The sequence below is a fragment of the Lagopus leucura genome, unplaced genomic scaffold (genome assembly GCF_019238085.1).
Source record: "Lagopus leucura isolate 7727_CA_CO unplaced genomic scaffold, USGS_WTPT01 Super-Scaffold_73, whole genome shotgun sequence".
Classification (NCBI taxonomy): Eukaryota; Metazoa; Chordata; class Aves; order Galliformes; family Phasianidae; genus Lagopus; species Lagopus leucura.
In genome coordinates this window covers 26,590,215-26,605,759 of record NW_024962252.1, presented here as the reverse complement: position 1 = coordinate 26,605,759, position 15,545 = coordinate 26,590,215, and the positions used below count along the sequence as shown (strand labels likewise).

At 44.1% G+C, this 15,545-nt stretch overlaps 1 protein-coding gene across 2 annotated transcripts in view; it reads left to right on the top strand.

Moving 5' to 3' along the window:
* The first annotated feature begins 1,868 nt into the window (after positions 1-1,868).
* Positions 1,869-15,545, top strand: part of SNAP91 (synaptosome associated protein 91) — a 68,737-nt gene continuing 55,060 nt past the window's right edge. For both annotated transcript variants that reach the window (XM_042890543.1, XM_042890533.1), the window contains exons 1-2: positions 1,869-1,900; positions 2,299-2,458. In XM_042890543.1, the coding sequence (XP_042746477.1) occupies positions 2,329-2,458 (130 nt within the window). In that variant the 5' untranslated portion in view covers positions 1,869-1,900; positions 2,299-2,328. The remainder of the gene's footprint in view (positions 1,901-2,298; positions 2,459-15,545) is intronic.

Sequence of the window (15,545 nt, the reverse complement as noted above, 5' to 3'; positions counted from 1 at the left end):
GCAGCAAATCGCCAGATTATCACACAAATTTTGGATGATTTCATCGTTTCTTTCTTTTAAACTCAGTTTGCAAAACATGCATTTAAGTCAATAGCACTAATTTGTAATATCTTTTGCTTAAACATTTTGACAGTGTTAAAATATAAAAAGAGGTGAGTATGAGCAGCCATGGTTCTGGTGACACAGCCATGATTTCTCAGTGACTGAACCTGCTGATAGTGATACGGATCGGTTCAGAAAGAGTCATGGCTGTTACATTAAGCCTGGCTCAGGATATACATAGTGGTCATTAATAACAAGTTACACCACTAATTAAATACCTTCTCTATTATAAAAGTTGAACACTGTGTCTACAGACACCCACTGTTTGTGAGATTCTCATTCACGAGGGTCAAATTCTCAAATATGAGAACATTCAAAGTTTGCAGGTTCCTAACACTTCTTATTGACACATGTGACATATATTTTCAAATTAAATTCAAACACTGTGCAGGAGAAAACATTTCAGTCTTGCAATTTGAAAGAATCAATACACTCTGCAAAAGGAAGGCTGTTTGACTCATATTGAGAGCTGGAGGGGTTGAGCATCTTTTTTCAGAGCACACAAACACCACCTGAAGTGTTCTGTTATTATTATTATTATTATTATTTTTCAGAAGCGATTTCCCATAGAAACAGGAACTGGAACTTTGGAGCATTGCTGCAATAAGCTTTCAGGCTACCTACAACTTAAAAAACTCTGGGTGGTTACATTAAAAAAAAAAAAAAAAAAAAAAAAGCAGTAGTGAAAAAGCTGCTGTTTCATACTGTCATGGAACACAGTCCCCAGGCAGCACTGTGCTCCTGGTGCAATGAATGGAAATGGTGCAGTGTGTCTGCATACAACACGACCCAGCCATCGTCTCCTATGCACAGATCTTCAGTGCCGGCTGTGCACATTGCTGCATTCGGGTAATTAACAACACACATCGTCTTCTTGAATTTGCTCCGACAGCAGCTCAGTGTAATTGCTACCAGCACCATCCCGTTTAGACCCCACCCACCGCAATCACTTTACTCCAGAACTAAGTTCAGACAATTTATGCTATTCCATGTGCACCACATTTCTGAAGGCTCCGCACATTGCTCGGTTGGGCTTCAACCACACAACCTCCCCGAGCTGCTGCTGCTGGTGGCAACGCGCTCTGCCCAACGCAACAACCGCGGTCCTTAGGATATATTCAGTAACAGAGTATCTTTCCGGGGCCGTTGACAGCTTTAGGCAGTAATTAAAGCCCAGTTTGCACGCAGTTTGGGGATGTCTCAGTGAATCATTTCGAAGCTTAACCACGGGACCGTACCGCAGACAGAGGAAGAAGCATCGGCGGCTCCTGCTGTCTTCCCCATTTGCACAAGGTGCTGTGCGTTCTTTATTCTTCCGGCGCTGTTCTATTTAGTTACGCTTTTATTTTTATCATTATTATTTTTTTTCGCTGGAAACCCGCAGCCCCCCGGCACTCTCTAGGCGTCACCTTTAAGGGGCGCGGCGGGGCGGGGGGCTCCCCGGGCGGCACCGAGCGGCCCGACCCGGCTCAGCACGGCTCAGCACGGTCCGCCTCAACCCCGCGTCACCTGACCGCGCCGGGCCACCGACCTGCAGCGGGCGTGCGGGCCGGCTGCGTTCCGCCCTCTGCACCGGGCTGGGGGCGGCGCTGCTGCGGCAGTCGCGCGGGGATTAGGCTGCGGGAGGATTAGGCTGGAAATAGCAGCGGCGGCTCCCGGCCGTGCACGCCCAGCGCATCCCGGCGGCGGCGGCGGCGGCGGGAGGAGGGGGCAGCCCGCCCCGCACCTGGGGCTATCGGGGCCGGGGGGGGATCCGGGCGGCGGCTGCCGGAGGACGGAGGGAAGGACGCGTTGACAGGTCGGTGCCGACTCTGCCTGATCCCCCCCCAGGCGCTGATGGCGGCCCTTTCCCGGGGCGGGGGGAGCGGGCAGGCCGGGGAGGCGGCGAGGGGCAGGACACGGGCAGGTGATGTGGGGGTGAGCTTTCCTCCTCCCCCCCGCTCCCCCACCACCCCGGCCCTCATTCGCGGTTTGTGCCGTCTCCCACTATTCTCCTTATTTTTTTCCCTATCCCCGCAGTGTCTGAAATCGCCCTTTTTTTGCTCCAGGCAGCCGCTCTGGAATTGTCTGGCGAGGCGAACGCTCGCGCAGCAGGGCGGGGGGGGGGGGCCGGAGGAGCCGTGTGCGGCGGCCCCCGCCTCCCCACGGCCCGCAGCCCGCGAGCCCCTTCCCCTCGCGTGTTTTCTGCCTCTGCAGAGCAGGCAGCGGCACGAACGGCAACCGAAGATGTCGGGTCAGACGCTGACAGATCGCATCGCAGCTGCTCAGTACAGCGTTACGGGATCGGCCGTAGCCAGAGCCGTCTGCAAAGCCACCACGCATGAAGTGATGGGGCCCAAGAAGAAGCACCTGGACTGTAAGCATCCCTTTTGTATCCGCAGTGAAGACCCGGGGCTGAGCTTGCGGCCCTCTGGGATGTGGCTTTGGGCGTTCTGGCTTGCTACTGTAATCCAGCTCGTGAGTGGAAAGGGCTGTGAGAAATCTCCAGGAGACGATGAGTTATTATTGCATTTCTTCTCGTATTGCATAATACCACTCTTTCAGCCATTTTTTTCCTCTTGACCTCTTGCTTTGCGCTGCCTTTCTAGATGAAAAGCGTGCCTCACAGAGCACAGCCCCAGCCTGGGAAGGGGGTCGTGCACATGGCAGGATGGCACCTGCCTGCCACTGCCTCCCTCTGCCCTGGTGGGGCCCAGCAGGAACAAATAAGTGCTTTGCCAGGAGCATGGCCTCTCCATAGAGGCCTTCTGAAAAGGTTAGGTGACGGCATAGTGGTCAGCAGTATGCTGTGGATTGGAATGGCTTTTGGAGAGGGTAAGGGCAGGTGCTGAGGTCTTAGACATCTGATAGCAGCTTTGTGGTCTGCCTGGTGGTTTCTGTCATGTTTTATTGAGGATGGCTTGAGGCTTTGTTTCAGAGATTTATTGTGTGTTCTGGACTTGCTGTAGCTGGTTAATGCATGAAACAAGGTTGAAGTCAAAATGTTTCTTAAAAGGCAATAAGCTTGTAATGCTTTGTCTTGACAATTCCTTCTTTTCAACCCACTCAACTGTCAGGCCCTTCTTGGAGACACCAAGGAGTTAGGATGGTGAAGGTACTTAATTGTATGATGGTAATTGGCATTGTTCACCACAGAAACTGTCCAGCTTTGGTTGCAATCAACAGCAGGTTTTAATGATGCCTGAAAGTAAGTGCTTTTTCTTTTTTTTTTTTTTTCTTCTTTTTTTTTCTAATGCTTGAAACATATGGTAAAAAACACTCAGAAGAGAAGATTAGTTGAGTATTGTATCAAGAAGTCTCTTGGCTACTTCCATTATCAAGTAATGCTGGTGCAGGTGCATGCAAACACAGTTCTGATGATACTATATTTCTTCAAAGGAGGTAGTATCACTTCTGGAAAATAATTACAGATTTTGGTGCTAATGATTTCATGGCTAGCCGTTCAGATGGAACACAGCATGTCAGCCTTCAGCCATGTCCAGTGCTCTGTGTGTATGGCAAAGAGATGCTGAGTGTACTCTCAGCATGTTTGTTGATGACACCAAGCTGAATGGTATAGTTGACCCAATAGAAGGAAGGGATGACATCCAGAGAGACCTGGACATGCTCAAAAAGTAGGCACACAGGAATCTAAAGAGGTTCAAAAAGGCCAAGTGCAAGGTGTTGCATTTAAGTTGAGACAATCCAGATATATATATATATAGGTCAGTAGAAGAATTCATTGAGAGCAGCCCTGTGGAGAAGGACTTGGGGATTCTGATGGACTAGAAGCTGAACATGAGCCAGCAGTGTGCCGTTGCAGAAGCCCAGAAGGCCAATTATATCCTGGGCTGCATCAAAAGAGGGATGATCAACATGAAGAGGGAAGGAGTTGTCTCCCTCTACTCTGCCCTCATGAGGCTCCATCTCGAGTACTGAGTCCAAGCCTGGGACCCCCAGTACAGGAATGATGTGGAGCTGCTGGAGCTGGTCCAGAAGAGGGCCACAAAGATGTTCAGAGGACTGGAGCACCCTTCCTATAAAGAAAGATTGAGAGAGTTGGGCTTGTTCAGCTTGGAGAAGACTTTGGGGAGACCTCACTGCAGCCTTCTTGTACTTAGAGGGAGCTTACAAGCAGGAGGGAGTCTGGCTATTTGTATGGTCTGATAGTATGGGACAAAAGGGAATGGCTTTAAAATATAAGAGGGGAGATTCAGGTTAGATATTAGGAACAAAGTTTTTACTCAGAGGGTGGTGCCAGAGGGAGCTGGCATGGCTGCCCAGAGAAGCTGTGGTTGCCCCAACCCTAGAGGCATTCAAAACCAGGTTGGATGGAGCCCTGGGCAGCCTAATGCGGTGGGGGGAAGCCCTGCCCATGACAGGGATTTGGAACTAGATGAACTTGAAGGTGCCTCCAACCTAAGCCATTCTGTGGTTCTGATTTATCACCATTGACTGAAAACTGACTTAAGCATAAACTGTTGTTAACATAGATCTGCTGTCTTAATGTCATGTAATCTCCCTTGTTTTCTTGTAAGTTAGTAAAAGATCTTCTGATGAGTGTGGATAATCCACAGACTATAAATTTCTTGGTTATTGATATCGCCTATGTTGATGTTTGGTAGCTGTCGACACTTCTCAATCTGTAGGCTGTGTATGGCCAGTCCTACTGTGTCTGTTACTAGAAGCTTCAGCTTTAAAACGGAAAAAGAAAAAAGCTTGGCTCTTGTATAATTAAAACCATGCTGTGTCTATGCAATATTAATGTGTATATATTCTACACACATGTGCATGCACACATCTGTAGAGAAGTGAAAGAGCTATATGGAATAGGTAGGATTGAAGTGAGAAGTGTGGTAGAAACAATTTACCAGTGCTGTAATGAGGTCTGGAAAAGAGTTGTGCTTGGATATTGATGCTAGTGTTATTACTTCGGGAATGAGACTGGGGGAGACTGAAGCCTGCAGGCTTCCCTGCCATTTCCTGCCCACCTACATGTGAGATACCCATGAGGAGGGGGGGGGAATCACTTCCTGGGAAGAAGTGCTTGTTCGTTTTATCTTCTGTTTTCTAGGCCTAATGTGTATTAGTTGAGCATTTAACTATCTGGGATCATTAAAGACAGAATCTTATCAGTGGGAGATGCACACATTCAAAATTGCGGGCTATATATGAAAATCAGGTTCATATTTTAGAAGATAAAGTATTCTCAGACTCTTAAACCTGAGACATCTCCTCAGCACTGTGAATTGTCAAGCAGCTCCTTGAACTCTGGCGTGTGTCTTGTGAGCAAGTGTCAGGATGGGCCTGGTGCTGTAATGAGAACCAGAGGCCCATCCCCTGCCTGCATGCAGGAAATGCTGCGGGTGGGGGCTGTGCTCTAAGTTGCATGGCTGGCTGCATTGCTGATGGATAAGTAGCACAGGAGGGCCAGGGAAAGGAAATGGAAGGCAAAACTTACCTTACATTCTGAATTGAGGTGTGGAGGATTTTGACAGTGAGGGCTGTAGGTACTAGAGACGATATGTGAGGTGATTGGAACAGTGTATTATTAAAAGCTGTAATTCTACTATCAGCACAGTGGTTCTGCATCCTTAAGGATCTCTGTAATTGTGTTTAGTGTCTTGGGTTGTGTGACATGACACCTGGCTGCTACCTGCCAGTGTCCTGCTTAGCAGCTGGGCTTTGTAAATGAAGTGGAAAGGTCAACCATTGAACACGAGTCCTGTGAGGATGGGACACAGTGCCTGTCCTCATGTTTTCTACAGAAGGCATTAGCTCTGGAGGTTACAGAAAGACAATGGGTGGCGAGGTGTGTGGAGGGTTTGTTTGGTTTTGTTTCTTTTTAATTTTTGGTAAATAGTGCTTAAGTAGAGGGAAGTTGCTGTCAGGGTTAAAAAGCATTATTTGAGTGTGAATCCATGTGCACGAGGAAGGGAGAAAAAAGTATAATGAAGTTTTTTGTGTGAACAAAAGCTGAGCTGCTTCATGCTTACCTTGGTGTGGCTTTCTGTACTTGCTCAGCTTACAGGTGCAGGTTTTGCTGTGGATGCTGCATTGTAGCTGTCCTTTGGCATGGACTCTGGGTGCTGCACAGACTTGTTATGTAAGGAAGAAGTACCGAGTGTGAATAGGCTGCTTACATTCATTAGTAACATTTACCACTTTTTTGAATCCCAGCTCTCATACCAGTAAGAACTTCTGCTGGAAGTCATACACTGAACAAATTCTCAAATGTCTGTGGGGGAAAAGAAGCATAAATATAGGATGCAGTGACGGTTTGGGGCCAGGCATTGCAGCTAGAACATCGGAGCTCTGATCCTTTTGGACTTAAAAACTGGTATCTCCCCTCCTGTAGTTCCTTCATTCCAATAGAGGCCTTTAAGTTTGCACAGTGATATTGATTCATCTCCCTCTGCTAATTGTGTTGCATTAAATAAATTGCAGTAAGATATAGCAGGTGAGGCAAGCGCTCACATGGTGAGGTGAGGATTAGCAGCATGGTTTTATTTATGTGTTTATTTTTGAAGCAGTGAAAAAGGCTATTGAGGAATTTGTGGATGTAATATATGTGCGTTAAGGATACATGAGATGTGGTCATTCAGCTGTGAGGGCAACACTCATGCACAGCACGGACGCTTCATTCTCAGTGTTGTTATGAAAGCTGTGCTAATGCTTCGCTGGGGGTTTGGTGGTGGGGCAGGCAAAGCAAGCATCCAGTCTTAAATGGTGTTGGCTCTGAAGGCATCAACAGGGAGAAGTTTTCAGAGAAAGGACATATCGTGACTTGCAAATGTTAAAACACATATAGATCTGAAAAAAAAAATAAAAAATGAAAGGAGCTCTGTTCAGACCTACTTATAAGGATTTAGCTGAGAAACAGACCAGTGATCTGTCAGTTAGGGAAGTGAAGTGGAAAGCAGTGAGGCTGTTACATCTGTGGTTGTTTGTAACAAGTTCCTTTTTCTGAAAAGGATCAGAATAGTTGGGATTTTCCTTATCTTATGTTGTCAGTGAATTATTTTGCAGCTGGAGGAAGCTCTGGAGTGTCTAATATCATGTCTCACATGGCCTAGAAAGACCATGTAAAGTCTCCTAGCTTCCTCAAAACAGTTTTTGTAAGATCAAAGCCCTTCCGGGGGGCCGATCAAAAGCTGGGGGGATGTTTTCATGAAATGTGGAAGCAAAGATGAGGATCAAGATGGAATTTTCTGTGACTGTGGAGATGACCTGTGTGCATATTGCCGAAATAGAAAAGTATTTGCATCTCAAGTCTAATTTTGTCTCTTTGTATGTGGCTGACAAAGGCTCTGAAAAGAGATATAGTTTAAATCATGTTGGCAACTGAAACGCAGGACTGGTGTCAGTGTTTTGCTGATACGGATACTCGTCTCTGAAGGGTTATTGCCTGTTATCCTGCAAACTGTGTGGATGACCTAATGAGTTTGAATTAAGATGGTCTCTAATGTTGAAAGAGAAATGGTGATTGACCAAAAGCAGTGAGCTAAGTTTTCTTCCCAGGTTCAGTAATGAAAGAGGTACAAGGTATTACTCTGTATAATTACATAATTACGTATCTCTAGCTGGATGGCTTTTGTGCTATCTTCAGTTCCTTGCATCAGTGCTGCTATCGTTAAACGAAGTGTGTATTTCAGAAGCTGTTTGCTGTTGAGGTTGTTTGGAGAGTGTTCCAGATTTGTTGGCACTTACGGCCTCTTACTGAAGGGAGTAGCACAGACATATGAGTTCTGCATTGCTCTGCAGTCTAGGTGATGCTTTGTCTGGGTGGCTGTGGAATTACTCTAAAAAAATTGTCAAGAATTGACTCTCTGCACAAATCAGACTTTATCCTTCATACTCTTATAAAGAAACCACTACAGTATAAGATATAATGAGATATAAAAAAAATAATTTGTCAGTTTCTATATATGAGAGAAATGGCTTTCAATGTAGATCAGTTTTAGTACAATGTCTTGTTTTTGTTGTCTCAGCTAGGATATAGTCTGAATTGTGAATTTCTTTCTCAGAAAATAAACATTCCAAGCAAGTGATTCTTTACTTTAGTAGGCCATTCAGTAGTGGATAATAGATTAGCACCTTTTTCCCCTGAAAGTTGTCGTCATCACTCTCTGGTGAATAGCACTCTGTTTTTTGTGGACTTAGCTCGTGTCCTGTCTCAAAATGGTTTTGAACACTTGCTTTATTTGGAGTTGTGTAGATCTCTAAGTACAAACAGCTGTAATGGGTAAGGGGAGCTAATAAGAAGTCTTAGCTAGTCTTGAACATTCCTAGGACATTACCTCTGTTCCCATCTTTGCCTCATTTAAATACTGTTTTTGAGGCATGTGTACCAAGAGAAGGTTCCCCTTTTTATTAAGGTAAGACTTGGCAAAGTAATAATTCTTAAAAATGTGTTTGATCCTGGATAGAAGTTTGAGTTTGAGTTAGGATTCAGAGGCAGAAACATGATCAAGATCACTCAATTTTGTGCATCTAAACTGTTCTGTCTTCTTATGGTGCAGTGCCTAAGGACAAGGAGGACAGGAGACAGAAGAGTGGGTAAATAGAGCAATATTAAACATCCTTTTATCCAAATAGTGTAACTTGATAATGTTAGATTCATTAGTCCTACCCTCCCTCCCTTTGGCATTTCTGCCACTGAAGACATATTCTTAGTCTATTTCCAACAGTCAAAATCCTTCTGTTAGAGATGCTTTGCCAAGGTCACAAATGACCAATTTTGGGACAGGTTGGGCCTTTCTGCTGTAATGACTTCTGTCAGTAGAGTTTTATAATGCAGCAGTCATGCCTTTTCTGCTTTCTTTGTGGTCCCTTGTTCCTGAAATTGTCAGTACAATATGGCTTCTTTTCCTTTATGTAAATGAAGCCTAGCATTTTCTGGTTCTGCACAGATGAAAAAGGTGTGTGGTTTTTATTTTTTTTTTTCTTCTCTTGGAAGAGCAGACAATAGTGCAGTGACCCATCCATAGTTTTCATCACTTCTATTTCCTGGTTGAATATCTCATCATATTCTTGTGGGGCAGTAATCCTATAGCGCTGGGCTGCAGTGATTGACAAAAGCAATAATTAAAATAACAATAATAATAATCTGTTCTTTTATTTCCTGTTGTTTGACTTGATCTGTGTGTATGATTTCTTGACCTGGCTCTTAAATTCATCTTCTCTATGCATCTTACCTGAGCCTGTCCCATTAGTTAAGACTTCTGTGTACTGTGCAAGAAAGTACTCTGGTGGAGTGGTCCTGTGTGTTTCTTGAAAGATCCTCTGAAGTGCTTAAAAGTAGACTGCAGTCAGGATAACTCTGCAGGGCATGCAGAATTTTGGGTGCTATTCAGTGCTTATTGCTGGATGGAGAAGATGGCAGTAGTGGGTGATACTTCCCCACCTGGTGTCCTCTCCTATCTTGAAGCCTACTGGCAGGTTGAAGAGCCGCTGGTCTTCAAATTGAGAGAAAACTGTAACTGAAGAGAAGAATTTGTTGTACTATTAGTCTCTCCTTCTGAAGAGATGGTAATATAGTGGAGGCACACCTGCATCTGGTGCTTTTCTGCTTGTTTTCAAGATACTTGAGACAACTGACATGTTTTGCACTTCACCTTTCCTTCAGTATTAGATGTCCATGGCAAGGTGTTGACAGCAGGATGTCTGCATGGTGAGAAGAAGCTGTCCTCGGCCAGATACAGCCACCACAGACACATTGTAGGATGTGGCTGAGCCCAGAAGTTGAGCTGGATGTGCCTCTGGGAAAATGTATTTAAGAAGGGGCAGGAAATGCTGCAGGCAGTGAAAAAGTGAGAATCAGCAAAGTGAACACCAGCATCAGAGGTGGAGTGGGAGGCTCATGGTGCTGCTGAATCAGATATCCCCTGTAGCCCATGAAAGAGACCCCCTTCTCACATGGGTCACTCCTGCAGCTCCTCCATTACCAAAACTGTGCTACGTATATCCCCTAGTCCTCAAGGAAAAAAAATGGAAGATATCCCACAGTCAGTTGTGGACATATGGTATTGCTGAAGGCATCCCTTAGTCTTTCTATAGTCTAAAGATGAGTCAATTGTACCGAACAGTATCATTAACTTAACATGTGCTGTTCCTTTTTGGAGCTTATTTTCCAGCACAGATCAGAATGTTGATAAGGGTGGAAAAGGACAAGTTCTGGTGTGTGCATAGGGAAAATACCACAGACACAAAAGAAGTCACACCAGTGAGCGTCTGATGAAACTTGAATCACCAAATTTCAATACACAGCATGCAGATTAGGAACAATATTCTGCCTGGGTTTAAAATGCTGTGAAAACTGAACAGCAAGGACTATATGCAAACTGGAAAATCAGGGTCAGAGTCTCAGCACAAGGCTTCCAATGTACAGAAAAAACTGAGCAATATAGCACTAGTCTGAACCCTGAACTCTAACGATATGGTATAAGGAGCCTTTCTAGGATCTTCGCAGGCACTGATCCTTAGCAAAGGGTTTGCAACAGTATTTTTGTTCTGCTTTGGCCAGTAGTACCAGTAAGATTGCAGTATGAAGCTGGTAAGTGAACACTGGAGTATCCCACTTCATCAGACTCAGCACAGTTGCTTAGCTTCCCTACTGGCCAAAATTTTGCTTGGATGAGGGCTTGATGGCCTGAACAAAACCTGAATAAAACCGATGTTGGCAATTGTTAGAAGGCAGTACTTGGCAGAGGCTAGCTTGTCACTTTCTGGAGTATGACTATGTCTGCTTTTTCTGAAGTCTTGCAAGCCACATGGTAGACTGTTAAAACTGTTTTTAATACTTCTAATATTACTATTTTGATTGTATTTAATTCAATCACAAAACATTCTGAAAAACAGTATGAAGTTTTGAAAAGGTGGGTTCATAGAATCACAGAATTATACGGGTTGGAAGGGACCTCTGAAGATCATGTAATCCAGCCTCCTGCTAAAGCAGGTTCCCTGCTGGATGTTGTAGAGGAAAGTGTCAAAGTGGGTCTTGAGTATCTCTAGAGGAGATTCCACACGCTCTCTGGGCAGCCTGTTCCACTGCTCCATCACTCTCGCAATAAAGAAGGTTTCTCATGTTTGTGTGGAACTTCCTTTGTACCAGTTTCTGCCCATTGCCCCTTGTTGTGCCATTGCTTACTGGGTACTGCTGAAACGACTCTGGCCCCACCCACTTGACTCCCATCCTTTAGATACTTATAAGCATTGATAAGATCCTCTCTCAGTCTTTTCTTCTCCAGGATAGTCCCAGGTCTCCTTCTCAGCCTTTTCCCTCAAGAGGGATTCTCCAGGCCCTCAGTCATCTTTGCAGCCCTCCTCTGTTCTCTCTCTAGAAATGCAATCTTTCTTGAGCTGGGAAGCTCAGAACTGGACCCAGCATTCCAAATGTGGCCTCACCAGGGCAGAATAGAGGGGGAGGATCACCTGCCTAGCCTGCTGGGCATGCTTTTTTTAATGCATCCTGGGATACCATTGGCCTTCTTGGCCACAGGGCTACTACTGGCTCATGGCCAACCTGTTGTCCACCAGAAGCACCCAGGTCCTTCTCTGCTGAGCTCCTTTCCAGTGGATCAGTCCCTAATCTGTGCTGGTGCATATGGTTATTCGTCCTCAGTTGTAGAACTCTATACTTGCCCTTGTTGAACCTCATAAGGCTGCTCTCCAGGTCTCACTGAGTGTGTCAGTTGCTCCTCCTGGCTTTGTAACTAGCAGTCAGTTTATGACTAGTAATCAGTAGGCTGCTTGCACTCATAAAAATTCTCCTCTTCAGGTTGTGAAATTAATTTTTGCTGCAGTACTTTTAGTCCATCAGAGAGGCAATATACCAGCAGCCTAACTAGTTCCACAGGTGGTATTAGATGTCAACCTTCAAGACTTGACCATATCACTGTGAATATACATGGAATACGGTGTTTTCTTTGCTGCTGGCAAATGGTAGAGTCCACAGGGCATCTAAGGTTTACAGCTTATTAGTAGGCACAGTGGACAGCATACTTTATTACTACTGACTTCCAGACTAACCAAGTCTAAATACCCTCCTGTTCTTCCTCCCTGTCCAGGGTAATGTGATTTTATGCTTTTTTTTTAGATTGTATCTATATCTCATTCTAGTTTAATGAAAGGAATTGTATGCTGAGATGTCCCGATGTCATGCTAATGTTGTGTATTTTTGTAACATGTAATTTGGCCATTTGAGCTGAGGCATTGTGTCAGTTGATTGCCTTTGCTAGAATCTATTTTCTAGCCATTGATAAAAATCAAAAGTGTATGATATTTCTTGCTTCAGAGTGGGGGGAGTGGGATGGTATGAGTACACAGGCATGGTCATGGTTGAAGGCCACCAAAAGGTATACTGTGCTTTTAATATGAACTGAGAATTGCAAGTTAATGCCAGGATGCATCTGCAGCTTGAGGCTAACTGGTGACAATCAACCCTTTTTTTTGGTTGCAAGCTGATACACAAAATTAGCACAGGTAGATGGCAGTTGGCAGGAGCTCCCAGTGCTGTAGTTGGGCCATAGAGCTCTAAAAAATGATTCAGCTGTGTTTTGCCAAGGTGGTTTTATATCCTTAAAGAAGGAATGAAAAAGAAGGCATGGGTTCGTTTGTTTGTTTTCCCCTTCCCTAGCTATTTAGGAGATGAGGTTATAGCTGAAATGTGAAACACTGATAAGGGCAGATTCAAAGAGGCTGGTGTCTACTTGAGCTAAGATTGTTCTACCATCTCTTTAAAAGACCAGAGAAACATGTCCTTTCAAGAAAGTATTGTAAGCTTTGCACTCTGTTACAGAGGCGGGACAAACTGTGGCATGACTACTGACAGTAGACTTGATTGCTTCAAACTGGATCTCGACTTGGCATGAGCATGGATGACATGGATGGCATAACGGCAGTGGATGCTTCCATAGCAGATGGTCAGCTGTTAGCCTGCAGAGACTGGCAGGCTCTCAGTGCCTTTGGCATAATTTCTTTGTATCTCTTAAGTCTGATAGTTTACAGAATGTTCTAAAATGGTACTCTGTAGAAATGAGAGGAACACATGATTGCTCAAAACATGAATAAAACATAGTGACTTGTCGCCCACGCTCTTACAATTTATTCAAGTCAACAAGTTTGTGTGGAGGTCCTCAACATGGGACAGTGATCTTCCCATGATGCAAGACTTCACTAGCTAGAGCATGCATCTTTACAGGTAATTAACAGAGCCCTTATAGATGCACTTAAGTGGGAGTTCAAATTGCTTTTAAAGGAACTCTTTCTTTCACTTCTCATTTTAGAGAGTGTGGGACTTGTATGAAAGGGGGAAGCCAGCTGGCCTGTTTCCTGGCTCTGAAAGCTGCTGTTTCTCATTATATAGAGGTTGAATATAGACACCAACTTTAAGAAATCATTACATCAGTTCTTTAGCAACCCTGGAGTTTTTAAACCCAACCTTATCATATGGAGACTTGGGTTTGGATCTTACTGTGTAACTCTGGAATCCACAGTGCAGTCATAGTGCCTGTAGCTCTTAATCCAAGTTTTATAGCCTCATCTAAATGTGTTTACAGGGGAACGTACATTCTGCTAAGGGGCAGCAAGCCAGAGGAAGCTTATCTCAGTCAGCATATCTCATGTACCAGTATTTGAAAACAAGTACAATTTATCACGAGTCAATGGTTCATTTCTAGCTTCTAAAACAGAGCACAATTTTCATATGTGAACCTTGCCTGTGACTTTCTGATGTGTTCCTTCATTCTAAGCCATGGTGAGTCTCACTGGTTATGCTTAGCTTTATGCAAATATTCTTCTGTTATTTGTGAATGGCAGGAATATTACCAGGCAAAAGTTACAGTGTTTACCATAGGTGAGAGCAAAGAACTTCCTGTTGTTTACTTAGAAGCTGGAAAATGCTTAGGCAGTATTATGAAAAGTTACCTTTCAAAAACTCAACTCCACAGTGTGCACGGGAGTTTAATTGACACTTCTTGATATTTCAGTCTAGAGATCTGCCTCTGCATGAAGGTTTGTTGTCTGGATTTAAACCAGCATGACAGATTCCAACTTTCCCACTCCTCAGTACTTGATATGAGACTTCCACTGCCGGTGGCAAGTGCATCTTCCAGATATGGTGGTGGCTTTGAACTGTTAGATAGCAACTTACTGCTGTCAGTTTATTTTAAATGCTAGTAGTCCTAACTGCATCCTCTTCCTCTCAGGTGGATATTCCATTGAGATTAGCAATTTTTTTTTTCTTTTTTTCTTTTTTTAGCATTGAGAGATGTGCAGTATGTGAAAAGCTTCAACTTGCAGAAGCAGAAGATTCTTGTTGAACTGCTGTGATGCAAGGGAATGATCTTCAGGGAACTGGATGTTTAGTTTCATCTTGTTGTATTTGTTCTTTTAGCACAGAGAGGGTGCTCCTTCTAACCCTAAAGGATATCTGTCAGCTTTGTGAAACCTCTTTTAAGGCACAGCACTCACATGTGAGGCAGCCTCCTGCTTTTAGAAAGTCTTGCTGTCTTTTTATTTGTTGCATTACAGATGTGAGACAAAATGGATTGAAATGATTCCATCAGTGTTAAAAATTACTTGCTGATGCAGCTATGCTTCAGTGTGCCTCGAGGAGAATTGCGTGCTGTTGCACTGACTACATGGGCAGGTTTGCATCACACTTGGTATCCATTTCCTTTAGGTATGCCCAAGTTTCCAACAAGACTGCATAGTCGTGAGCATTTCATTTGCAGTTCAGAATTTCATCCCATTTTCAGCTGCTGGTGGCATGTCTGTTCAGTGGAGTATGAGGACTCTGGTCTTGTTTTATTTTCAGGTGTTATACTGAAGGTTATATATCATCATGTGACACACACTGATGAAGTAGCTGGACTCCAATAAGAATCCCACTGAAGCAGCTGAGAACACATGGCCTGGATATTGAATACTAGGCCTGTCAGCCACTTGGGCTGCCTACTCAGCTGACCCTTTTCTAGCATTCATCAATAGCTAATATACGTAGCACTGAAGTTGCTTGTATGTTGTCTGTATCATCATGTAATCTTTCAGTACATGTATCATGTACATGTCAGTACATATCAGTACATGTATCATGTAATCTTTCAGTACATAGAAGCTAAGTAATGCAGCTAAAATATCAGGCTCCTTCCAATGTATTTCAAGGCTAATTCAGATTTGTAGTGGATTACAAACTGCTCTTTTGGTCTAGTGTAAGTTACACTTCTACAGCCTTTTTCAAAGCAAATGCTTTTTCTGAGGAAGACAGATCATCTGAGGGTAGAGAGCACTAAAGGGAATTTGTTCTTCTCAGCGTAAAAATGACAGCAGTGTAGCAACTCAAACATCTTGTGCACCATGCCTCTATTGATTACCACTTTCTGCCAGGTATGATTGGATTTTTACATCACCACATGTAAAGGCTAATTATAAAATGCTGGAGGACAGAAATTACAGCAGATGAC